The 25,281-nt window shown below is 44.2% G+C and overlaps 1 protein-coding gene across 1 annotated transcript in view; it reads right to left on the bottom strand.

Moving 5' to 3' along the window:
- The window catches only part of PAPPA (pappalysin 1), a gene marked incomplete at both ends in the record, with an annotated part of 177,212 nt that overhangs the window by 115,069 nt on the left and 36,862 nt on the right, over nt 1-25,281 (bottom strand). Inside the window, 3 exons of the mRNA XM_084299267.1 lie at nt 722-914; nt 4,970-5,263; nt 9,768-9,913. Coding sequence (XP_084155393.1) covers nt 722-914; nt 4,970-5,263; nt 9,768-9,913 — 633 coding nt within the window. The remainder of the gene's footprint in view (nt 1-721; nt 915-4,969; nt 5,264-9,767; nt 9,914-25,281) is intronic.

The raw sequence follows: 25,281 nt of genomic DNA, 5'->3' as shown, positions 1-25,281 counted from the left end.
GGTGGCTTTGGCTGTGAACTGTTGTGTGGTGCACCTCTTGCCCACAGCTGTGCATTCATTTTAATTCCTCTGTATTGGTACAATGGAGCTGCGAGCCATGAACATGTGCACATACACATGCTGTGACATACACACTCTGCTCATGGTGCAGCACAATGACACTTGTAGGATATTCAGGGCTTTAAGGATTTGATTGTGCCTTGCTCAATTCCCTTCTCAGACCTGCAGCTCAGGGAAGGAAGCAGCGTTTGTCCTCTCCCAGGTCCTGCACCTCCTGCCCTTGGGAAACTCCACTGCCCACGAGCTCTGTGCTGTCACGGCAGTAGAAACAAGATTCCCCTTGTCCTTGGAAAGGAAACGTGCGAGAGGAGAAGGGGGATCATGCAGACAGAGCTGAAGCCCACAGGTACTCGTGAGCAGCAGTAACTGCAGGAATCGCAAGGCCAGAATTGCTGATTGAAAATTCCTCCCATAACATATGGAAAAAGATTTGCCTTTTACATGGCAAATCAATGGCTCTCAGAGTGCTACAGGCTGAGAAAGGCAGAGCAGAAAACAGATCAATAACCTCCTCAATATGAACCAATTTAATAAAGAGCCTTAACCCAGGCTGAGTGTAGCACATGTTAAAGCTGCTCTGTAGGAGTGGGGCCTCAGGCTGCTCCCCTGCCTCCCCTTCCCCTTCAGTGGAGTGCAGGAGTACAGAGCAGCGTGTGATCACCTTTCAAAGAAGTGTCCATCGATAGGAGGAAACCACTCCAGGGTGACAGAGGCGGAGGTCCGAGCCACAATCTGGGGGGCAATTGCAATAGGAGCCGGCTTCTTCGCAGGCTGCCAGCTCTGGTAGACAAGGTCCAAGTAGCAGTGCATCCTGGCCACTTGGTTGGGCGTGAAGGAGTCGGTGCAGTCATCATCTGGAATTAAAACAGAAACCGTATCAACCGCACAGGAGTCACAGCGGGAGCAAGAGAGAGAGAGAATTACAGCCTGGTGAATGGGAGCTTCTCGCAGAGGGCAGGATGGGGCCTTGCAACTTTCAAAAGTTAATGGCCTGTGAACAAATTAGCACGGTCATCACTTGGGGAGGCAGGTGAAGGGAAAGAGAAGTTAAAAAGGAAAAAAAATAAACCAATAAACGTTGCCTCCCTCTGGTTCGGGACACACATGAAGCACCTAGAGATCATCCCAAGAGAGGACAGACACCTGGAGGTGATGAAACTCAAAGCCTCCATGCAGCACCTTCTGGTCAGGGCTGGGGCTACCAGTGGGCCTCTGGATTTAGAAGGATTTCACGTGTAAAAGAACATCTCTGAGTGGATAAAAGGATAAAGGACAGCTAGTGCTAGGATAAACCAAATAAACTGGGGCTCATACAAACTGTGTGCAATGGACTTTTGCAGTTTTCTTAACTGAAAGAATCCAGAATTTAAAAAAAAAATAGTTAACTAACTTTTAAAAGTTCTCAAAGTTTCTAATGAACAAATAAAAATGTTCTCAAAGATCAGTTTAAGAAAATAATTTATAATCACTGATTAACAAGGGAAAATTTTGGTGCAGTTGAATAACTTCCATCACCATTATGATTTTAATCCATTTCTGAAAACTGCAAAAACATTTTTGATATTTCAGATTTCTTATTCATTCAAAATGGAGAAATAAGTTGCTGCAGAATTTCCCATAAATACCCATTTCTCATTTCTTACTTCATCTGTTTTTCTCAAACATGGTTTGGCAACAAAAACACATCTAGTACTATCTGAACATCACACGATTTTACAACTGCAATGCCCTGGAGAAGTAGAAAATTACCAGTTCTCCATTGTGCAAATCACAGAAGGAATAAATATGTTATGCAAAGTCACCCAGCAAAGCTACGCTGAAGAACTTGATGCTAGTGCTTTAACCATTTTTCTGGTACTCTTCCCATCAGATGAACAGCTCTTGAAAACACAGTGTTTCTCCACATATGCCTGCAGAGTTCCCAGCCCAGTAAATCTCAGTCCCAGATGGGACCGCTGCACGCTGCCGCGACACAATCAACAATGACAGTTTTGCACAGGTCAAGTACTACGCTCTTCTGGGAAGACGCAGGTCACCGAAGGCTGTTCGAAGAACTGCCTGCCTGCATGTAAGTCGGCGGTTTGATGTAATACCACTGCTAGATGCTCTGATGTCTTCAAGTCCATGCCCTGTGAAACTCAAAAAATATGAATTTGTTCTAGAGAGAAGTGTGAATCTGCTGGCTAATTTAAAAGCTTACCACATCTTCCCTGAGCCACAAGTAAAAGGAGTCGGCTTCGCTTGGGATCCTGCTCAAATGCCAGCCCCAAATGCAGTCCTGCTGCCACTGAAGGGGTAAGGACACACCAGCTTATAGGCTCCCCTGTCTCTCACCTAATTTCACCGAGAGGTGAACCTTCCCTCGTCAAACATGCACAGCACCACCAGCACAAAAGTATCCACAAAACGCCGTGGTTTTGCAAAAAGCCGCTTTAATATGACATCTCTGGATTTCCTCAGTAATTGTCAATGGCCTATCCCTAAGCATGCTGTAAAAGCCATAAATATTCTTCACGGAAGCCCAGAAGGAGACAAAGGCCCTTAATAGCCATCATAAAGGAACAATAAAATATATATAGGACAAAGCAGTGAGACAATGGCACAGGAGAAAGATGACCTGCATTCTCAATCTGCTTAAACATCGGCACAGGCTGGGGGCAGGAGGGGGTGAGGGGGAGAGATGTTTCACTTACCACTCGATTTCAAGAAAGGTTCGAGATCCTCAAATGAAATTATAATTAGAGAAATTCAACACACTTTGCTGGGATGATTATTCCACCAGAATTCAGAAGCAGAATTCCTGCTGTTTTCATACAGAGTGGTCTAAAAGACTAGCCTTCCTTTTATTTGGGAACACCACAGCTAGGTGGACTTGTAAAAATAATAAAAAGCTTTTCTCACACTTCTTGATCTCCTAGATATTCTCACTTGCTATTTTGGGGAAAGAGAAGTTACCCTTTAAGTCGGTGCTTTGCTACCAAGTTGGGGGTGACTGGACAGATGGATATTGGATAGGCAGGAACAATGGGATCAAGTTGTATACGAGCAGCAAAAGAGGAAGGCAAGAAAGGCGATGTTTAGAGCTGCATGACCTCAACCTAGATGTTTCAAAGGTATTTCTACAGCGATTTGATATCCTGATATGATTTTTATTCCACTGGCAACAACAGAAAAGCAAACAGATTCATGCATGAGCTCTAGAGATACCTATCATGTCGCTTCACTTAATTTTTCAAGAAAAAAAAAAAGGTTTCTGCTCAGCACACCAGCACATACTTAGCTCCCAATAGCAGATATGCATCTCTGTGCTCTGCCTCTCCATCTCAACTCTCGAGACAATTGGCAAGGCAACTTCTCTTTGCAAGACGAGACCTCAGGGTTCTGAGACATGCACGCACCACCCCTTTTCACATACACACAGGCAGACTTGGTGGAGGGATACTGTAAATCTCAAGTGGCACCGAGTTATTTGTGTGAAATGACCAGCAGACTGTTAGCAGGCATGAGACTTTCTGCCCTGCCACATGCACAGAAGTGCATAACACATTTAGGAGCTGACTCAGTGCTTGCATGCTTCCCCCTGAAAACACCTTCTAAACGAACAGAAAAATAAAAAGAAAACTAAACATCACGTTTAGCTAGTGCCATGAAGGGCATGAAAGCATTTATGTTATAAATCATTTCAATCTGTGCCTCAGATGACATTAAACATTTTGCTTCCCCACAGTTTTATTACAGAATAAGCACTCTTGTGACCTTTTGAGTGGGCAATCTGTGTTTCTGCCTGTAGTATTAAGGTGCCCTTCAGTGGCTATGATTGTATTGGTCCCCGTTAAAATGCTGTGGATGCTGTCAGCTCAGTGTCACAGACCTTCAGCACAGCTAGACCCTGCGACCTGAGATAAAAAACACAAGCCCAGATATTCCCTGTTCCTTCTGAGAAATAACAGGGGATCTTTCAGCTCCCCCTGAACTTCCTGGGGAGGAGCAAGGAGCCCACCTTGCCCTTGTCTGATGGGCAGGGGTCACAGGAGCTCATGCCCTCTTTGTATTATGTTCTCTAGAAGTGGTCCCTTCCAACTCGGGATATTCTGTGATTCTATGGTTCTGTAAGTGCTACAAACTAGCGTCCCCAAGCAACAGAGCTGTGCCAACAGAAGCCTGCAAAACTGTAGCTACAAAATCAGGGGGTTGCTTAAAAAGCTTTTTCCCCTTTAAGCGTTGGTTTTACCACACTGGCACAGAGCTGTTTGCACTTCTAGAACAAATCAGCACACCGTGCTGGTAGGCTTTGACCAGCAGAGCAATCCCAATCCAGGTGCTGTCCCAGTATTCACACCCTGATGAGGAAACTCAGGTGTGAGTGATGGCAGCTCAACTGCAGTGCATCTGAATCAAACAACAAACATGGTATTTGAACGGACAGAATGCACAGAGGCACGAGCAGCGTCTCATTAGATGTCATTCCCACAGTCTTGGTGGTATCAATATTCATCTGACACGTACTGTCTCCTGAGGAGAGGATAAACAACCTCTGAATTTGAGTTGTGCAAAGATTCAGATCAGGCGTCAAGGTTCCAGGAAAATAGGGTGTCAAATTTGCTGTAAAGCCTTCAAGAGCTCTTTTTTAATGCTTGCCTCATTTCTGTCCTCCCCCAAGCCTTCTACCTGATAATCACATGAAACTATGTAAAGTTGGGGAAAACTCAGAGAAGAAAAACGACAGAACTGGAAGGATTTCCTGAGGCCATCACATTTGGTCCCCATAAAGACCAGTCCTATACCAATGGACACACATGTCAGCAAAAAATCCTATACGAAATGCACTGCAGAAATCAGAGCTGATATTGCTGTTCTCAGTTCCCACCCAACCACAGACACCAGCAGCAAACTGAGGAAGCCCACGTACCTGCATAGCTCATGAAGTTACTGAAGGGCGTGTTTAGGAAGCTGTGAAAACCACACGTATCGTTGCCAGGTCCCGGATCCCCGCACAGCTTGTGCTTAGGAGCGGGGTTGGTGTCACTGCAGAGGTCTCCAGTCTCAAAGGAGGGCTCCGTTTCCATGCATGGATCGCTGCAGGAGAGGATCTCTGAGATCCCCCGGAAGACATGGTAGAGCCCCAGGCTGTGCCCGATTTCATGGATCATCGTGTGAGTGTGGCCAGGAATCCCATAGAAGGAAGGATTCAGCACGATGCCACCTGCAAGGGGAAAAGAAAAGAGCTTCTACATTTGTCTTGACTTCCTCAGAACAGCAAGAGGAAGATTCACCAGCGGTTCATGGGATCCTCTATAGGATGTCTTTGCACAATCAAGCGCATTGCCTGCTCAGAGGAACTGCACAGCAAGGTCTGATCTCATCCTTAATCTGGGACCCCAAGGATGAGGAATCATGGGACAAAGACCAACGTCCTAAACCAAAACCACGGTGAATATTGGTCTGGGCAGAATCATTCCACTTCAGCACACTAAATGATCTGAAAATGCACAGTATGAAATAATTATACATATGATTTTTTGAGTTAAAAACCTACACACAAAACTGAGCATAACCAGTGGAAAGACCAATATTCACCGTGGTTTTGGTGCATTTCAAACCTTGCAATGCATTTGAATCAAGCATCAAACAGAATGTACCTGGAGCACTCTCAGTATGTTATTACGCAGGGTAAATGTAAAATACAAACCCACTAACTTCTGAAACACCCTAAAATTGCACTAAGTTGCACCAATATTTGCAAACTAATACCTGGACAAAGAAAATGGAAAACACCCAATGCTGGGAAGGGGGAGATATCTGTGGGGTGTGCTCTGATCCTGTAGACAGCTTTGAAGTATCTGTCAGAAATACACTCTGCTCATATACTCAGGCAAGCCTAGTTTGATCTGAACTGCACAGTCCGCTAATGAATATGCATAAGTCTAATGTGTCAAAAAAAAGAAATCCTGGAATGTGATAATTCTGAAAAAAAAAATAAAAAACGCATGGTTGTTAAATATGTGCAAAGAAAGCCAATGGTGATTTTTTTTTTGTGTTGTGTGAATTATGGGATGTGTAGATAAGCAAATAGTAAATTTGTGAGGATTTATAGTATATTGAATTAATCATAAGCATTATATTTTTAGCTCTGTTAGATGTACCTTTGGATTTATTATATGCTTCATATTTTCTTTATTTAGCTTATTGACCTCAACTTTTCCAAGCCTTTTATTTAAAACTGTTTGTATATATTACCTACCATGAGAACAGGAGACTGCTTTGTAAAACTAATAGCAGGAAAATAAATCTTGGGTATGGTACACTAATAATTTAGTGACAATGAGGAGAGAAAAGGCTTTGGCAGGAGGAACTTTATCAGTGACTACAGCACAGGGAAGATGAGATCACCAGCTTCTGATGCACCATAGACTCTTCATTCTCATCTGCCTGGAGTCTTTTGTTGCAATAACCACGGAATTACAGGAAAATAAAACTGAGAAGACTCAAGAAACCACCTAATCCAGCTCTCAAAACAACACTGGACCAATGAGGTCTATGCCATCCCTCACATATATTGGCCTAAATGTCTCTTTATAACCTCTGATGATATGACTGCCCCAGCAATCAATTTCAGCACTCGTTATCCTTACAGCTGCAAGGACTTAACTCACATCTAATCTGAATTGATTTTTTTGGCAATTTAAGTTCATGACTTCGAGTCCCGCTTCACACCAATACAGAGAGCAGACCATTCTCCTCCCCTTTCACCAGCTTTTGTGAGATCATCACCTTCCTCACTCCAGGCTTTTTTCCTTGAGGCCAAATAGCCCTAATCCAGTCAACTTTTCCTTGTAGCTCAGTTCTTCTTGACCTCCCTGTCTGTTCTCCTTTGCTTTTCCCAGTTGTCTCATGTTTCCTTCAAGTACGGTGTCCAAACATGACCCAGTGCTCCAGCTTTAATATTACCAATGTTGAAGGGAGAGGAAGGACCACTTTGTATGTCTTGCAAGGACACAGGCACAGACAGCAAGAGAGAAAAGACTTCCCCTTTGCACCTGGGCACATGTGAACACATGCACACAGTGGAGTCACAGGTGCATGCATAAATTCACGGTTAGTGTAAAGAATTGAAAAGCAAATTTAGATAGACACAAAAGAGTGAACGACATTACTCACACTGCAACATCATGCCTACTGTGCCACATTCAGAGCATGCATGTCCTTTTCACAACACTGAGCTGGCTCTCACACTAGTTCTCCACAAGCCTCATCAGCTGTATACAGACCTCCAAGTGTGCAGCTACTGAGCTCCCCATGTTCCTAATGTCCTTATCTCCCCTTGATCTGATATATACTCTGATTCCTCCACAGCTTGGGCTCTACCCAGCTGGAGCCACTCACACCCAGAGAGCACCTTGGTGCATTGTGCTGTGGGGGTCTCACCCCACAAGACCCTTCCAGAGTTTGTTTTCAAATGTTGGGAGTACTGGTGAAATTCCCCAGCAGGATGTGCCTTCATAATAAAGGCTGGCTAAACAGTTCTGGCATTGGACAGCCCTGAGGCAGCTGGAGAGGGAGATTTTATTTTTGCCTTTGTTGAAAATTTATATTTTTCACAGCTGTCAAGAATCTAAATCAATTGCAGTTTTACAGAAAAGATAAACTCCCTCACCCAGACAATCTCTATCCCAGCCTTTAGATCTGCACCACAGGACATATTTCATATTTTTTATTAAGTACATATTGGATTTATAGAAGAGAGTAAAAAAGATTAAAGATGAATTCTTACAGACCAAGCACAGGTCTGGGAGGGCTATTATGACAGGAAATTATGGCCATTATTTATTTATTTTTACTTTTTTTCCACTGCAAGTCAACTTCAAACTGTTGGCTAATGTCTTTTTTTTCTCTCTTTGGTCAATGAATTCTGTCAATACACTGTAGGAGCTGAATTTAAATTGTTTTGCTCAGGCATGATGTTGACAATTAGCTTAACGAAGTGACAGAAGAACTCATCAGGGCTTTGGGCAAGCCCCAGCCCTCTTGCAGAAGGTTCTTCTCGGTGCTCTGGAGTTCTTCCCTTGTTCTCTGCTCCCTCCCATGGCGATACCAAGGGAAGTTATGAAAATACTCATTTAGGGGTGAATCAGATCTATTCCTGCCTTATTTCACTCCAGTAGGAACAGCAGGGATGGTGTTTCCCAACAGCAACCAGAGCTGCTGTGGGGCTGGGGCAGGAGTAGAGGGTTGCGGTACTACAGAGAGAAATCACAGCAGCATGGGGGTTGGTTGACACTAGGGTTAATATATTTCTTTGTTTTTGCCAAAAGATGTTGCCATGGAGAAAGCTCACCAGTGGGCATTCACAGCTCCTTCTGTTTCGGGTGCTCCCAGCAGGAGCCTGTGGAGATGGGGCTGGAGGCAAGGCAGAGTGGAAGTGGCTTCACTTCCAGTCCTGCTCAGCAGGAGATTTTGTCTGGATGTGTGTCAGTGCCGGCTCCTGGGAAGGGAAGTTTGCTCACACTTCTTCCAGAGCAGCTGCAGAGCTGGATTTCATAATAAAATGCTGACTAACAGAAGTAGGGCAGCCAGCTCCAACTGCTTGGTCTGACCATGGAGCCTCTTGGCTACAGAGATAGGTGACTATAAAGAGGTGTTAACGTCGGGGTTTGGGGTAATGTATTTCTGAATACAGAAAAGTTGTAGTTCAGCCTTCATAGCTTTAGAATGTATGTTTAGTATGCTTTAGAATAATAAACACCATATTTGCTGTCCTCTTCTGGGCTTTATATTTGCCACATCTTTTTTTGTTTTGCTCAGTGTGAGCTTGGATAAGGAAAAAAGTGGCTCGGCCTTTCACAAAGACTGAACATGGCTAAGGCTGGACTTCATCCCCAGCCTAGGGAGGTCTAGACAGGGTGGAGAATCATCTGGAAAACTTGTAAGAATCCTTGCTGTTGTAAAGATGACCAGATCAGGTTTTCAGCCTGAGGGAGGTTGGTGCAGTTCAGATAAGTACACACAGACTCAGACGGTGCCTTCTGAACCTTTTGAGGTTTGCATGACATTTTGCAAGCAAGACAGATCCAGAACCACTGGAGGTGTTAGGGCCATGGGTCATTTGTTAGGTTGCATAGCTTTGTCTGGACTCTTGGGTTCCGACAGCCATAGCCAGCAAACTACGTATGAAGCATGTAGGCCAATCTGCAGGGTAGCAAACTCTTCCCAGTTCTACTCAAGCACGTTAGAAATACAATCTCTCAGCAGTTTGCTCTTTTGCACATTGGTGGAAAAAAATAGTAACAAATGTTAACTGTAATCTGAAAAGAAAATTAATTGGACGCTTACTAAGTGATGAACTAAGGGTCATAACACAACAGATTAAGGTTAAAAATTCACCTTTGTCTGCGTTCTCTCACCTATCCCCCCAAGTCTTCTTTGCAAAGTGCTCTCATGGAGTGAATGCCCTGTAAAGTAGCTTCACTTAAAAGGTGAAATACTTTCAGCTTGACATCATCTACAAATACCATAATATGCTTTGGGTTTATAACCTAATATTTTCCTGGTTGTGAGCCAGTATCTGGGAATCGTGAAATACTTTTTTTCCCCTGACTATATATTAGAGGAATGATAAGAAATCAGAACAGAGCTTAGCGCATATTTGTCTTTCCTTCTTAGCGCCTCAAAAGAATGCTTTACAAAGAAGAAACATCTTTATCACTCACCTAGATGCATCAAGGCTTCCTTGTCCCAGGGCCAAGTTGCCACTCCAGCCAGCTCTTCCTCAGAGGAGTTGGCAAAGAAGATGTTGAGGTGTGTGGATCCATCCAGCTTGAGTATGTTCTTCAGTTCATTGACATCTAAGTATGCTCTGTAAAAAAAAATAAATAAATATATATATATATACAAAAATCAATTTTTTTCTAATGGTAGCACAAAAAACAACAAAGTATTGAAGAAGTGCTGCAATCCAGGCAAGGATCTTATAATATCCTGTGTATCAGTCACCCAAAATATTTTAATAACCCACTCCCAAACTTCAATTACTTTGCATTCATATGGTGAATCTCATCTGAGGACTTCCAGCCATTGCTTAACCACAGCCACAAAATCCAAGGTAAATACATAAAGCTGTCCATATTCCTAAGATAAGTATAGGAATCTATTTATCATGAGTGTAATTAACCACATATTATGGTCAGTAAATCTTTTTATATCAGCAGTTACCTTGCACATTTTCTCTAAGCTGTTCCGTGTTTTTACCTATAATTCTCCTCCACAATAACAAGCTTCAGGTCTTTAGTCTGGCACCAGCTCGTGACACTACTCCTTTGGCACCAGCAGCATTATTTGTGCCGAGATGCACCAGGTCTAACCCTGACACAGGATGCTTCTTAGGGAATTGCTATTTTAATTAGTTTGCTATTTCCAGCAAACAAAGTTGTAACAAGGAGAAGGGAATAAGCAACACAAGGTTAGATCTGCTGTATTTGAGTCTTGCAAACTAATAACGTAAACCAACCAAGCCTAAAAACAGGCAAAAATATTACAGGCAGGCAACATGCTTCCATCCCAAATTCCCAATTACACAGTGTTAAAAATGTGGAAAAATACAGATAAAAATTAGTCTCATTAGAAATCCCTTAAGGCAGAACAAGTGGGTCATGCCTGTGTTCAAAGACACACTGGTACGTTCATCAGCTTCTGGCCTCAGACCAGGAGGAGAGCTGACCAACAGAGGGGGAGTCTCTTTCTTCTGCTGCCCCCCCCCAAAAAAAAAAAAAAGCCCTGGGAGAAATACTCTGAATCGTAGCACTACTTCAGGATCAGCCTCTCTTCCTAATAATGTGTCTCCCTTCTGCCTTGGGAGACAGACCTAGTGCGCCTTGCAAGAGATTTCCCATGGAGTGGCTGGTCCCCTACCATGACATTCCCAAGGCTCCTTAGGTGCCCCAAGATAAGCACAGTTTCTTGGCTTTTGGGACATCAGGAGGTTACAATCTGCTTGTGGGCAAGCAAAGCCAGTCTCTTAAGCCACTAGACGGCCACTAGAGTTACTTTTGGCACTCCGCAAAAGAAGTAGACATTGTCGATGCCTACAGGAAGAGCGACTCGCCGAAGCGCATGCTCTGGTGCTGCTCGGAGCAGAGCTGCAGAAAGCCATAAGAGTAAACCTCTAAGTTCTCTGTCTCCAGCTCATGTTGCCTCTTGATACTAGGTGCTGTAGTGAGACCTAAAACATGGATGAGTTGTGCTGTCTTCACTTGACAGGTGGAAATAATGGAAAGAAAGATCACACTGTGTCATGCATGGTTGACCAGCTTGTTAGGGAAGGACACTGTTAAGGTTTTGAGCAGTTTGTTCCTTCCTCCTTAAGTCCCCCTTTCCATCTGTGCATGGGTATAGATTCATGGAGCTTGTACAAACCAAATGCACTCGCCTTCAGTAAGGTTCCTCACATACTTTGCAAGGCTTTCGTTCCCAGAAGGGTGAAAAAAAAACAGGGGAGTTGGATCGGCACCAAGATCTTTCTGTCCTTCCCTGGAGGACTCCCCAATGGAAAACACATTCATATTTCCACAATAGCTTCCCCTGCCACTTGCTGAAGTCATTGCCTCCAAAATAGTTCATGGTTGGGTGTCCCCAGGCCCTCGCTGACTCATGGAGGAAGACGTACTCTTTGGGGACACCAATGGAAGGGTATGTTTCCATTCCATACAGTGTTTATCTTCCAATCAATGCGGATGACATCCTGAAGGACAGGTCAGCTCTGTGACCCTTTACAGATTTCTCATCTCTCCACTGTTCCCAACACATCTTCTTAAAATACACAGATCTTTCCCTCCAGCTTGTTCTGCAAGTATCTGTACAATGATCTGTGGCCGTGCTTAATCTATTTCCAGGATCTTCTTTGTGCCTTTGAAAACATCTTTTCCAAACATGGGCTCGTCGTTAAGTGTGTCCATGAGCAACAGTTTGAAATTACACGAGAGCTAATGAGCATTTCCAAATGAAAGTGTAAGCGTATTGGGGGGGGGGGGGAAGTGTGACGGAAGACGTGTGCACGTGCAGGGACAATGTGCATGTTTGCACACAAGTCAGCATCGGAGAGAGAGAGCAAAAGTGTAAGAGAACGTGAGAGCAATGTGATACTTTGTGCAAGAGAGAAAAGCACAGAAGCAGAAGCTTTGCATGCCCCTGAGTAGAAAAATGTTTGTGTTTTGTATCACTGTGGGAAGGAAGGGCTCGCTGTATGTATTTGAGGCTGCAGTTGTTGACTCTGGATTCAGATGCTTTATTGCCTATGCAAATCCCTGTAGCAGTAACTACAATCACACTCCCCTCCTGAGATTACCAGTTTTATCCTCGCTCTTCTCTTATGGTTTCAAATTATTTAAACTGATATTTCTTTATTCTCAGCTGTCGTTTTGCTTATTTTTAAACAATCCAATCCCCACTTAAATCCTCGACGCACGGCCACAATCGCTCTCTCAGTCAGCTACATGCAGGCTGTGTGCTCCAGCTCTAGGGCTGTTCTGTATACGGGTTATTACTGCAGACAGCATTTAACTAATTGGCCGGTGATGTCAGTGCATCACCCAGGCTGGATTCATGTCTTAGGTAAAGCCACCGTAATATGTCACTTGGACTTAGCTTTACGGTATTTCTCTGACCACTACTTCTCTGCTAGACAGCAGAAGTCTGCAAAGGGGCAGAATATGTTCAGATGGTGTAAGGGCAGAAGGCTAAGAGGGTTTTTTTAGCAAGGGCTCTGCACAGGAGTAGGTGTAAACAGGCCACGCTTGGAAGAAAGTAAATGCAAGCCCCTTTGTAACAGCACTCTGCAACCCCCAACACATAAACATGCTAAAGCATTTAGCTCAGGCAAATCCCTTGTAAGCATGTGAACATGTGCGTGCATGAACGGAGGTGTGAGTGTAAGCAAGGGTTTGGGCTGTGCACACATGCGAGCCAGCCAAGAGTATGTATGCAAAGGAACGTGTGTGTGTAAGAGATAAAAACATGAGCTGGAATTCCATCCTCTCCTTCCTCCCCATGTTTCTAATAACCTCCCATCCCTATCCATCATCACCACATTCCTACACTCAAGGAGGCATAAATTAACTACTTTTGCAGTTCATGTCCAACTCCGTAGCCGCAGGCAGCAGACCCAACAGTTACCAGGTCAAAATAGTTTTCGGTTATTGCGTTGGACTGGGCTGACTCCCCCCTGCTGCTGCGGCTGCTTTGTTATCAGCCCAGGCTATCTGACCCAACGCAATCTGCGAGCATTGCTTACACTTCTCAAGGTTATGTGGGTCCCCTGACAGAGGACATAATGTCTGTCACATGGGCTGGTGCCAAAGAGAGCCAAAGAGCCCAGCCTTTCCAGCACTGCCAAACTCGCATTTCAAAGACATGAGTGCAGTCTTGGAAAGGGATCAAAGCCTTTCCAACTGTCATTAGAATATTTCCTTTATGCATCTCTCCGTGAGTGCCAGCAACATATTTCATAAAATTCATTGGCTCGAGATGGTACCTCCAATATAAACCTGAATGGGGAACTGTCAGGGCAAGTCTATGTGGAAAACAAAACAAAACCCAAAGCACAACAAAACACGTGTAATTCCTGTAATGGAAAAAACATACGATGCTGTGAGCGTGCCTAGCTCAAGAAAGCCTAATGAGCCTATTAGTGCATCATAAAAGGTCTCCTTCGCTGGAATCTGGTTTAGACATAGAAATTCTATGGTCTGTTTAAGGCCATTTGGGACATCGTATCAGGCAACATGCACATTCCCACCCAGATCTTTTCCCTGACCTATTTGTCCAATGCAAAGCTCGGGTTTGTTTTTTTCCTGCGCTCTGAAAGCTGTGCTGTACGGCAGCTCACTCTTACCCAGGAAGCCCCAGCCCTCAGTCAGGAACAGGCAGCCCCTCCAGCGCTCCAGTTTCAGCCTAATGGAGCCTGTAGCTCACCCCGCAGCGCCGTGCCACCGCCCCATCCGTCACACGAGCCATTATCCCCGCGCCTGTCTCATCTGTCAAGCCCATTTCCTGGCCATTCGGGCAGGGGCTTCTACATGGCAGGACGTGTTTTCAGGTAGCGAGGCGAAGTCCCTGGCCAGCAGGCTTGTCCCCCGTGCCCATAGCCCCATCCAGCCAGGGGGAGCACCGTGAGGAGCTCCCTTCTGCTGGCCCTCAGCTCCAGAGCCAAACCCAGCGTCAAACCTCTGCCCTTAGCTACACACATGTCTGACAACAGCTTTTTAGCTCGGTCGGTATCACGTATCAGGTCCAATCATATTAAATCCAGCCCCGGTCACTGGCGTGGAGCAGTTCTGTACATGGCTGGGAGCTCTCCCTCCTCCCCCAGGTTCAGTGCCACAGAGCAGCTTGCCCTGACACAGCCACAGTGCAGCCTCTGCACTCGTGGCTGGTTTTGCGTGGAAGCCCTTATTGTTAGGAAATGTTTCCTACTGTTTGCTCTGAGTTATTCTCTATTTGACTTTGTTTTGTTTTTATTCCTTCAAAGACAAGTGTCACTTTACAGCAAAAACACAAAAGTACTTAGGACATTATTTGCAAGACCCCACACAAACAAGGAGTAGGAACTTACTTATCTGCTCACCATGGAGTAAACTTCTGTGTTTTGTATTTTTTTTTGTATTTATTTATTTTTTTGAGTTTGTTAGGAATAAAAGGCATTGCATTTCACTATCTAAAACAAAACAACAACAAAGCAAACCAGCACCTTCTTGGGAAGCCAGCCTCAGCCTCCCTTTCTGCCTCCTTACATACAGCATCCCGTCCCTCACCTAGCGGGTTCAGCACATGGCAGGGCACAGCAAATCTCCTCACGAGGACCCCATACATCACTCTCCTTCCCAAGACCTCGTGTTCCTTCTTTCATTTGGTGCTCTCAGAGAACTGGCAGCCCTTAAAGCACGACATGCAATTTAGCTGGCATGGAGGAGGCTTTCCTGGGCAGCGCTGGCGGCACTCGCAGGCTGCCTGTGACAGACCTAGGGGTGGCTCCCAGCATGGTGTGCCCGATGCTTCTCAGCCATGTCCCCTTGGTCCTTCTGGCTCTGAGCTTGGCCCAAGGATGGATGCTAACGCACTCATTAAGGCAGCAAAAACCACAGCAGTTGGTGTGTCAGGGGGCAGTCATCAAGCCATGTGGTCAACCAACACGGGGGAACCACGGTTTTAGGGTGCAGTGTCCACCTAGAGATTATTCTGTATCTGCAGTGAGCAGCAAGGACAGTTCTGAGATAAATGATGTGCTTCCTGAAGATAATGGCAAGAGCCATGGCTTAACAGCACTGAAAGCTGACCTTGAAATGGGGCCATTTGGCAGACGCACGCAATTACAATTTAGCTTTTCCCCCTGTGATTTCTGAGTCTCGGGTAGTCAGACACGGGGCTCGTCCTTTGGAGATGCAGTGTTGGTGCCAATGTATGAGCTGCCTTTTGCCTTCTGTCATGGAATCACTGAAAAACAAATCCAGAAGGGATGTCCAGAGCCCACCACTGCTAGCCCAGCATCCCACAGCAGGAGCACCTCCACCAAATTTGTTGTTATCTAGTTCAGACCTAGGACTGCACCTGACAAGGACTCTGCAACTGCCCCAGCACCCAGCATCCCAGCCAGCACCCAGGTCTCGATACCTCTACTGTCAGGAAGTTTTTCTCGAGGTCTACCTGAGTCTTTTTTGCTGCAACAGAAGTGATAAGTAACTGTGCCATTCTCCACCTAAAGGGAGATACGATGATTCCCTTCTGCTTTACCAAATCACTAAATTACTTATTTCAAAGCTCATTACATCTATTGCAAATCACCTTGGTTTTAAGCTAAAACCACCGTATGTCTTCAGTCTGTCCCCACTGGCCATATTTTTAAGACCTCTGGTCATTTCTGATTTTCTCAGCTGCACTCTCCATATCCTTCTTAAAGGCTGATCATCAAAGGTAGACAGTCCTCAAGCTGAGAGCTTATTAGTGCCATACAACTGCTACGTTCCCCCTGTCTATCAGCTCCATCCTGACATAAGATACCCAATAGAGCTTTCAGACCTTTCAGACAAGTGTTCCTACTGCTTGTTTGTTTTCGTCTAAAGTGCTACAGCTTTATCAAAAACCTGAATAAGAAAGGACAACCCACAAACCCCCTTTAGCAGTGGACTTCCAAAATTTTTGTCTGACCTCATGTTAAAGATCTGCCTTTGTTGGCAAATTTAATTTTACTCCTCATTTCAGACGGATTGTCATAAATCATGTGAAGCAGGAAGTGTGCCTCATCTACATTTAGTTTAGTGTTAATTTAAGACACTGGTGTAAGTGTAGTAAAAGTCATGATAATTTATTGATAAAGGTATAAATCTTTCAGTGATTGGGAAAGAGCCTGAAATAGAGTGGAGCCAAAATATTACAAGCGAAAGGTTTTCGGTTCCTGCTTAGATCCAGATCGCTGTCTGTATTCACACTGACATCCAAATGTCTAACTGTAATCCTGACCGCATCCAAACCAGGCAGTCAGTAGGTCATGTCCAAAAGCATAAATCGCAGGCACTGTCAGCACATGTAGGCTTGGCAGCTTGTAAAGAATTTTGGTTTATCTGCTGAAGCAAAATGTCCTCTAGAGCCCCCAAATCTGATCTCCCGTTACAAAGAGAAAGAAAAAGGATGTTTGTGCAAAAGGAAAAATAGCGATAAGGATCCAAGAAAGGTCTTGGCATAATTGCTGAAATAGAGAGCTAGCTTCTCGGGTAAATTTGGTAGCCAGTGATGAACTCTGTATCGCTGCAGTGATGCTGTTAGCATGCTCCGTGAGCTGCCTAGAGCTGGACCAGGGGTTTGGACACCAGTGGCAGGTCCTACAGGGAGAGCCATCCCTGAGTAAGACACATCACAAAATAAAAGCCCACATGGTTACAAAAGTCTGGGTGTTTGTTGATCCTAGGTTGTCCTCTTTTCCAAACTGAATTAATTCCATCATTATGTTGGTGACTCAGGCTTTACTCACCCCATGAAAAAAAAAAAAAAAAAACAGGAAAAATATAGAAAAAGATTTTTACTGTCTAAAATATGGGACTCATTTGGGTCTGGGTTTTCTTTATCCTGGAACAGAGACTGAGAGCAACTCCTTGGTCTAAAGTAGCAATTTTTTACAATTGTGAAGTCATCAGTTTAATTTTATTTGCCTTGAAATGCTGGCTTTCCAACAGCACTTCTAGACAATCCTAGAAATAAGCACATTTCTACTGCATGCTAAATCTATAGGACTGCAAGGAAAACAAATGAACAAACAAATGTATACATAAAGGAAGTGATTGGCAACCAAATTCTAAAAATCAATGTTATCTTCCATACAACCCTAACGCTGCACCCCTGCTCAGCCCTAGCAGACTTTCTGACCCAAAGACGGCTAATAAATAAATGATAGGGCTGCATTTCATCCAGCTGCCTATAGATAACTCCTGGATGTTGTAAATGCAGCATCTGCTTCATGGCCTGAAGCACAGCAACAGGTTGGAACAAACCTGCCGGCTGGACTGCTCCGAGCCTTGCTCTGGGTCTTCTTTCGTTTCGGTTCAAGTGCGCTCGCACTTTGAGCCAACTCCTGTTCTCGCTGGGCTGCGCACGAAGCATCAGCGCTGACTGCAATGTATTTGCTCCAGTAAATCTAGAGTTAGTCAGAGCAAAATTTGATTCTCAAAGTGCAGCTTCAGGTTCAAATCCAAAATCTCAAAGGAAACCTCAGTTGAAACAACCAATTTTTGCCCAATTTCTGGCCAACGCAACTTGCTTTTTTAAGGAGGGAGGCGGGTTTCCTCAGATCTCCACACGGATTCTCTCAAAGGTTTGTAAATCCTTGCCAAATCCTTCACAAACCTGGGCTCAGATTCAGAAATACAGTGAAAACAGATTTTTTTTCCCCGGCACTTTTGCTGCTGGTTCTGGCCAGGATAAGAAAGAGTAGAGGCTCAGGGAAAAAGAATGGGGAAAAAGATGATGCAAAAAATTTTCAAATGTCAAACATGTTCTGTCTGGGCTCTGGGCAAAACTTTGGGGTGGCTGTCAATGCACTTATCCCCCTCTCCCTTTTATCTTCCCTGGCTTCAATGCCTGTTGCTTGTACCAGAGCCCCCCACCCTTATATAACCTTTATATAGTGTTATATAGAGTTGCAGCGCTACAGACCATAAATATGTGATCCCTGAGCCTTCTTCCTTCGTGAGGTTTACATCCAAGAACAGAGGAACATTTGAGTTCACTCGTGCAGCAAGAACCGAAAACCCCTGTTTCCTTGCACAACTATAAAAAATAATTAAGCTAACCAGCTCCCCAGACCTAGGAAAAGATATGCTGGCCAGCCAACTTGCAGGAGGAGAAAAAAAGAAAACAAAGGGAAAGCCTTGGCAAAGAGAATTGCAATCTTACTGTACAATTAACTTCTGAGACAGTGAGTAGGATTAAAGCGTGGAACATTTCAAGAAACATAGCTTTAAAACAGCAAAGCATTATGAAGCATATATGCACATTTCACAGACCTTTGAAATCAGCAACACTGGCAGGTTTATTTGTTTTGATTGTCTCTTTTTGTTTCTTTTACTACTTTGGGATTTTTCTCTCTCTCCTTTTCAAGCCTAAAGCCAAATGACCCATGAGAAATGTACTGTAATTTGTCTCTTATCCATCCCTCATCTCCATCTGATATTCCCTCTGCCCTGGTTACCCTGATGTTTTTCCAGACTCTACAGGCTGAACCATTGCAACAAGGAGAAAAGTCAAACGATAAAGAAAGAAGTGGCGTAAGGATATTTTCAGGAACCAGTTGTTAAAACAGATTTCCTTTGCCGCTTTTCCGAAAGCCCTTTTGGCTGCAGCAAGCCTCATTCATGTATACTCGAGACTTTAAATCAGTATAGGAAGGTACATATACTTCAGGCTATTTTAACCATCAGTTATACCGCTTGGCACTTCCACAGTGCTTCCCCTCTGGGCCTCAAAACGCTTCCTAAACATGAAGAGAGAAATTCCACTCTGGTCAAAGCCCTGACACAAGCCCTCTGCACCGCTCCAAATCCCGTCCAAGGGCTTAAGTGGTGCTAAAGTGGGACAAGAACCCTTGCGCTGGGCCTCCCCTCAAGAAATGTCACCAGGGCTGAAGAAGCTATGAAACGGGCAAGCAGAAGAATTTCCCTTGTCGTGCAAACACCAAAACAGGGGTACAGAAATGCAATAATTTTCTCAAAGGAACGTAACCGTTCAGCGTGGCAGCTGGGATTAGAAACCCCATCTCGTGTCTACGCTCTTTGATACCGTGGATCATCTTTCTTTTATGGAAGCGGTGGTTTGTGTTACTGATCCTTCAGGTTTTCTGCTGGTGGCCACTAATCACATTTTACAATCCTTCCCTCTTATTTTACAATCTTTTACTGATATTTTACGATCTCCAAGAAGTCCTAAAGGTCTGGTGCTCAGCAGATGGAAAGTCGGAGTTCTCTCCGATAAGCCGGTCCTTCCTGAATCCCTTGGCTTTGCTGTTTCGAAGACGATGTAGCACATTCAGTTCATAAACAGATTTTCTCGTGGAACCAGGGCTCTGCTTTCAATGAGTGAGCAGCCACCGTTCTAATAATATTTGGCATTTACATACCACCTCTCATCCCACAGAGCTTCCAAGAACAACCAACAGATACGTGCATAGCACACTGCACAATAGTTCAAGTAAAGGACATTTTGGTTTCAGTCACCAGAACAAACCTGATTTTTTATGAAAAGCACCAGAGACCAGGAATGCAGCCTGTCATCACTCTCTTGAATCAGGTCAAGAGTTAGGTACAGGCTCTGTTAATCAGACTGGAAGCCAGAGATCAAGAGGAAACTTGAAGCTTTGACACAGAATTTCCTTTAATTATAGGAGCAGATCATAGCAACTCTCTATATTAGAGATGTCTAAGGATTTCCACTGTTAATATTCAGCTCCAGCCTTGTCTCTCTCCTTCCCACCCTTGTGGCTCTAGGGTCAGGCTTGAAGTCACCTTTTCAGCCAAGAGCTTTGCTGGTATGACCCTCAGGACTCCAGGCTGGAGCAACCCACGTTTGGTGCTTTTAAAGCACAGGGGAGCTCCACATGCCCCCTCTTTAGGGTACACCCAAAGCATGGGGTTACCCTACTGCACCGACCCTGCCCACACTGGGCTCAGCAGCACCCACCTACACTGACTACACATGGAGGGGCAAAGACCATGCTGGGGTGAACCCTCAATCAAGGAACATGGGTGATTTGGGGGAGCCAAGCACAGGTCAGGCTGCGGAGTGCTGTGGTCTCAGGGTACTTGCAGTTAGCTCACCGTTAATCACAGCCCCTTTGGAGGGGGGCACCTCACGCCATCCCTGCAGGGTGTGCAGCTGGGACCTCGAGGGGTCTGGATGCCGAGCTGCTCCTTTAGCATCTCCTCTAATTAACATGCAGCAAAAAATGCAGGATGAAAAAAGAACAAGATCAAATTCTTTGCTCCTTTCATCTCCCTTTCTGACATTAATCCTCCCTGCGCATAAACCCCGTGCCACGAAGTGAGATATACATTGCTATTGGAACAAAAAGAAACTTGGACTCAGGCCGACATCATCAAAAAAAAATAAATAAAATCATATATAACCACAAAGGACCCAGCATGTTTATTACAGATACTTCTGGAAACGATGGGCCAAAATAATCAGCCCAAATATGCATCTTGCAAAACATCACTTTTTCTTTGGAGATGCCGCTTCTTTTCTGTTTTTGTTTTTATAACTCATGAACTTCCAAATCTCATTTCTTAACCTTCTGGCAGGGCTGTGCACAAAGTTGGTCCTGCTGCAGTGGGCAGACCATCAATGGCTTATATTTAGGATAATCCCAATTTTCCTCTTTTCTGAGAAAGAAATGAAAACCTGACTCGAGTGAGACTGGTTGAAGTTTCCTCGTTTCATCTTATGCAGGAAAGAGCAGGAGACACCAAAGTGAGATTGCAAAGAACATTGTCTGGTGTTGGAGACTTCACTCCAGGGAAACCAAGAAAACCTTACACCCTGGCACTAAAAGCCTCAAGTTCGTGAGATTTTTTTCTCCCTGTTTCAATGAAGAACTCACCAGCTCTTTTTATTTTCTCTTTTTTTTTGTGGGGGCTACTGGCAAGTCCTACCCGTAAGTCTCTCTCTTCAGCAGCAAAGTCCTTAACATGTTTTTTAAGAAAAAATAGAAAATGAATAGTCAGATTCAAATATTATGAGATCCGTGAAAGCTGGTTACACTTGTTCTTTCCCAGCAATAAAGAGATTACAAGGAAACAGAAAATGTCAGTCACTGAAACAGAAATTTCACAGAAGAACATTTAGCTTTGAAGTTCCCAGAATCCACAGTAAATTGCCAGGTGATCTGGCAGAAACACCAACACACCTGCAACTGAAATAGTTCAGAGCTGCAGAAAGAAAATACTGTGGACAGTATGTTTTCTAAATCCAACTTTTTATTTTTAATTTTTTTTTCATTCTGTATTCCTGTTCAGTTGGAAGACAGAAAGAAAGGAAAAGAAGGTGAGGGAGAGAGGACTAAGTAGATGATGACTTTGTCAAGCAACTACTGTTGGGAGATGGAACATGAGGTAGCAGTGGCTGCAACAGCCTTCGCTAAGATAATTAACTCATTAACATCAAAACCCTGCCCCTCATTTCTCTCTGCTGAGCCCCTGACAAGCAGCAGCAGGAAAGATGTAAATGTGCCTTTTCCAAGCGCTCGGGAATTATCAGTCTGCCTTGAATTTAAACCTCCCCAGGACCTGCACCTTCTGCAAAGATACAGGGTAAAGAAAAAGGCATGGTGTATGTGTGCTTCTGAGATTGGACATTTCTCGAACTGAACGATATGTCAAGCAGACAAGGTCCTTTACCCCTTAAGGAAATGGGGCAGCAGAAGCATCCAAAGCTGAGGTTATTGGGTGGATGGGAGGACATTTATGTTGTCTCACATATGGATCTGCTAACACGTACAGCACAACGCAGGCTCTATCAGACCAAAGCCTAAGACTGATTGTAAGCATTCCCTGGAGGACACATTTCCCAAGACCCTACAAAATTGGACTGGCAGATTATGAAAGGTACAATACTGATCCAGCATGTAACAGTAAACTAGAGGAAATCATACCCATATATTTGGCCTACAGACATGAGTGCAGAAATTGCCTGTTTTGGCACCACAAGTCTGTGGATCCACTTGAATCAAATACAGACCCCTAACAAAGGGCTACGAGAAGGCAAAGATCTGTTATCCATTGTCAGATAGTAAGACGAAAGAGGGAAAACTGATTTTCCTTCACTTCTTTACCAACATTTGCCACGAGTATCCCCACGGTAGGCAGGCCATGCCATGCAGTCTGACTTCCTCATGACACTTCACCCTCCGTCACTCAACTTGCACATCTCAACCAACTCCCACCCTGGCTTACTGCAGTAATTTATCAGTAATGTGTGGCTAACAACTACTGCAGGACTTAAGATCTTGATGACTGCTAACCTAGCTCCACAAAGGATCCAGCAAAAATTGCAGGTTGTCATTTTTGTCCACTGATTCCCAAACACAGACCCCTAATTATACAAACCTGAGTTTATAAAATGTATTTCAGCATGAAATGTCTTGTGTCTACTTGTCAGAGGCCGAGAGGGAGAATTCCCTCTCTTCTGCAGCTCCTCTACAGCCAGCTCAAGCACATCTCAAGAATTTTGCAAAGTCTGAGATGTTGCCTCCTTCACTTGGGCTGGGGGCAGAGGGAGCCCCTGGTCTATCTCCTGCTGACCATTTTCTGGATCAAAAACTGGAAGTTATCTGGTGATCATTCCTAGACAACTCTAAAAAGAATTTTGTGTCTGATGAAGACAAAGGTGAGCCCGCATTTTTAAGGCAAAACTAGACATTTTGAGGCAAAAATACATGAATGAGTCTATCCCCAGAAGTAAAACTATCACAGGAACTCTGAGCAGATGAGGAGGAAGCCAGGAACTTCTGTCCCTTATCTGAATCCAAGTGGGAGCAGAGGGGATGTTAAACAGCATAGGTATCTTCAGGCAAATTGGGAGAAACACTGTGATGTGTCTGACAGAAGCATTTTACTCTGTGTTTGGAAGTTTATCATGACCGATCAATTCTGGAAGAATTAGTGAGTGAGTTCTGGTTTTTGGCACTGACACAGCAGTGGTAAAAATGCTGGAGGCAAAAGGGAAGTAATTTTCATAATGCTGTGAACTGTTGCCATCAATCCTTACCCAAAACATTTCTTCCACTTACTCTAGCGCAGTGCAGTTCTGTAGGAGCTCCCCTCTCAGCTATTGCCCTTCGTCTCGGGAAGGCTCTCGACCTCACTCGTGCTCTGGATGTGGAGACCCAAGCCAAAGACCGAAGTCTGTTGGAGTTCAATCTTTCTACGGACTTCAAAGAGCCTGGGATGCGTAACTTACTCCAGACAGAAAGCATAACACACATTTGGAACAATATTATACATGTAAAAATAGAGATGATTGAATGACTGCTAAGGAATGCAGTGTGATGGGGAAGCCTGATGTAAATCGTGCGTGGCATTTACATACCTATTTTCAGCCTCTAGCCTCGGCGCTCTGCATCCTAGTGGAAGCACCTACCTCCGTCCTTCCATTATAAAGACTTTAAGATTTAATTCTCTGAATCGTGCCTCTGCTGTGTGTCTATCCCTGCTGCGAGCAGATGGCATGACTGCTCCCCTAAGGAACTAACTGAGCAACAGCCACAAATAGCCAAAGCTTCGCCTCAGCAGTAAAGGAAAGTTGCAACTACACGTTTTGGGAGGAATCAGCAACACACAGAATTAGTCCTTACCAGAAACCAAGCCATACATGAAACTAAAATAAAAGCCCTTAACCAGAAATACCAAGTGCAAACACAGTAAGGTATTATGTATAATGTCGATGCCATTTCGTAATACATCTCAGGCGTTCTATTTGTCTCCATTTGTGCCCACTGGGATCGAGGACAGGAATAGAGCATCACCAAGCTCATGGAAATCGGATCACAGAAAAATGCTCTTTTCTAAGTGTTCTCAGCCAGCTTTGCAAACAGAAGCGGTTCAGGCAGTTTGGAAACATCTTCACATATTCACGCTCCACAGTGCTCACTTGAAACAAACTGCGCTCTGGTCTTTTGGAGGTCTACCTCTCCTCCTCCACAAAAGAATGCAACATATTTCTTTATTTACTTAGAATTTCTCACCAATTAATCTTTCCCTATCTCATTTTAATTAAACAAAACAAATAAATAAATCAAGTAAATGCGGAATAACTTAAAGCAACGCATTTCAAATGTAAAGGGCAATTTTGGATACCCACACACTGCTGATAGTCATTGGGTCTTGTTTTGGGCATAAAATTCCTTTTTGTGCCTTTGGAAAGTGCACAGAAATTGAATAGAAGATGACAGTAACGGGTCTATTAATTGATATCCTCTGGATTTTCTGTTATTTAATCAATGTCTGAGCTCTGACTGCAAAAGAAGCTTAAATTGACAACCTCATTCCTTTCTCTCAGTGCTCCCTAGCCTGTTTTCTTCAATACACAGCTACTGTTTGCGAGCCTGACAGGGGCACAAGTCTCATTACATCGTATCACGGAAATTATAAATGACCCGATAAACAAAGAGGCAAGTTCCCAATCAGCTCGTTCCTACCACACAATGTGGAATTCTGCACATTTTACCCCTAATCCCGCATCTGATCAAACTGCAATGTCTTCAGGGTCAGGAATGCCTCTGCTTCCTTTTGGCATTTCTTTTGCAGCCTAATCAAATCTCAGAAAAGCCGATATTTTCACTCCGTGTGTCTTATCTTTATCCTTACTATAATTTGTGCTGCTCAGTGCTGAAGAAGTAATTCAGCAACATACTTCATGCGATGGAGCAAATCATTAAGGGAGCAGAAACGCTGGCAAGGCCCGAGTAACAGATTAAATCCCCTTCTTGGCATATTCACTTTTACTGTGTCTTTCAGTGTAATTTCGACATGGAATTTTCCTAGCATAAATCACACAGGTTTCCCTCTTCCCCTCCACACCACGCTGCGTAGCTCTGTGTTTTGGTAAATCTCATCTATTAATAGTTGCCCTCTGTGGCTATAAAAAAATACCTCAGTAGTCAAAAGCCAACCCTTGCTAGGGAGCAGCTGTGGATGC

This window comes from Netta rufina (genome assembly GCF_964035555.1).
Source record: "Netta rufina genome assembly, chromosome: 20".
Classification (NCBI taxonomy): Eukaryota; Metazoa; Chordata; class Aves; order Anseriformes; family Anatidae; genus Netta; species Netta rufina.
The sequence above is the reverse complement of the archived record's forward strand: the minus strand, read 5'-3'. Positions and strand labels throughout refer to the sequence as shown.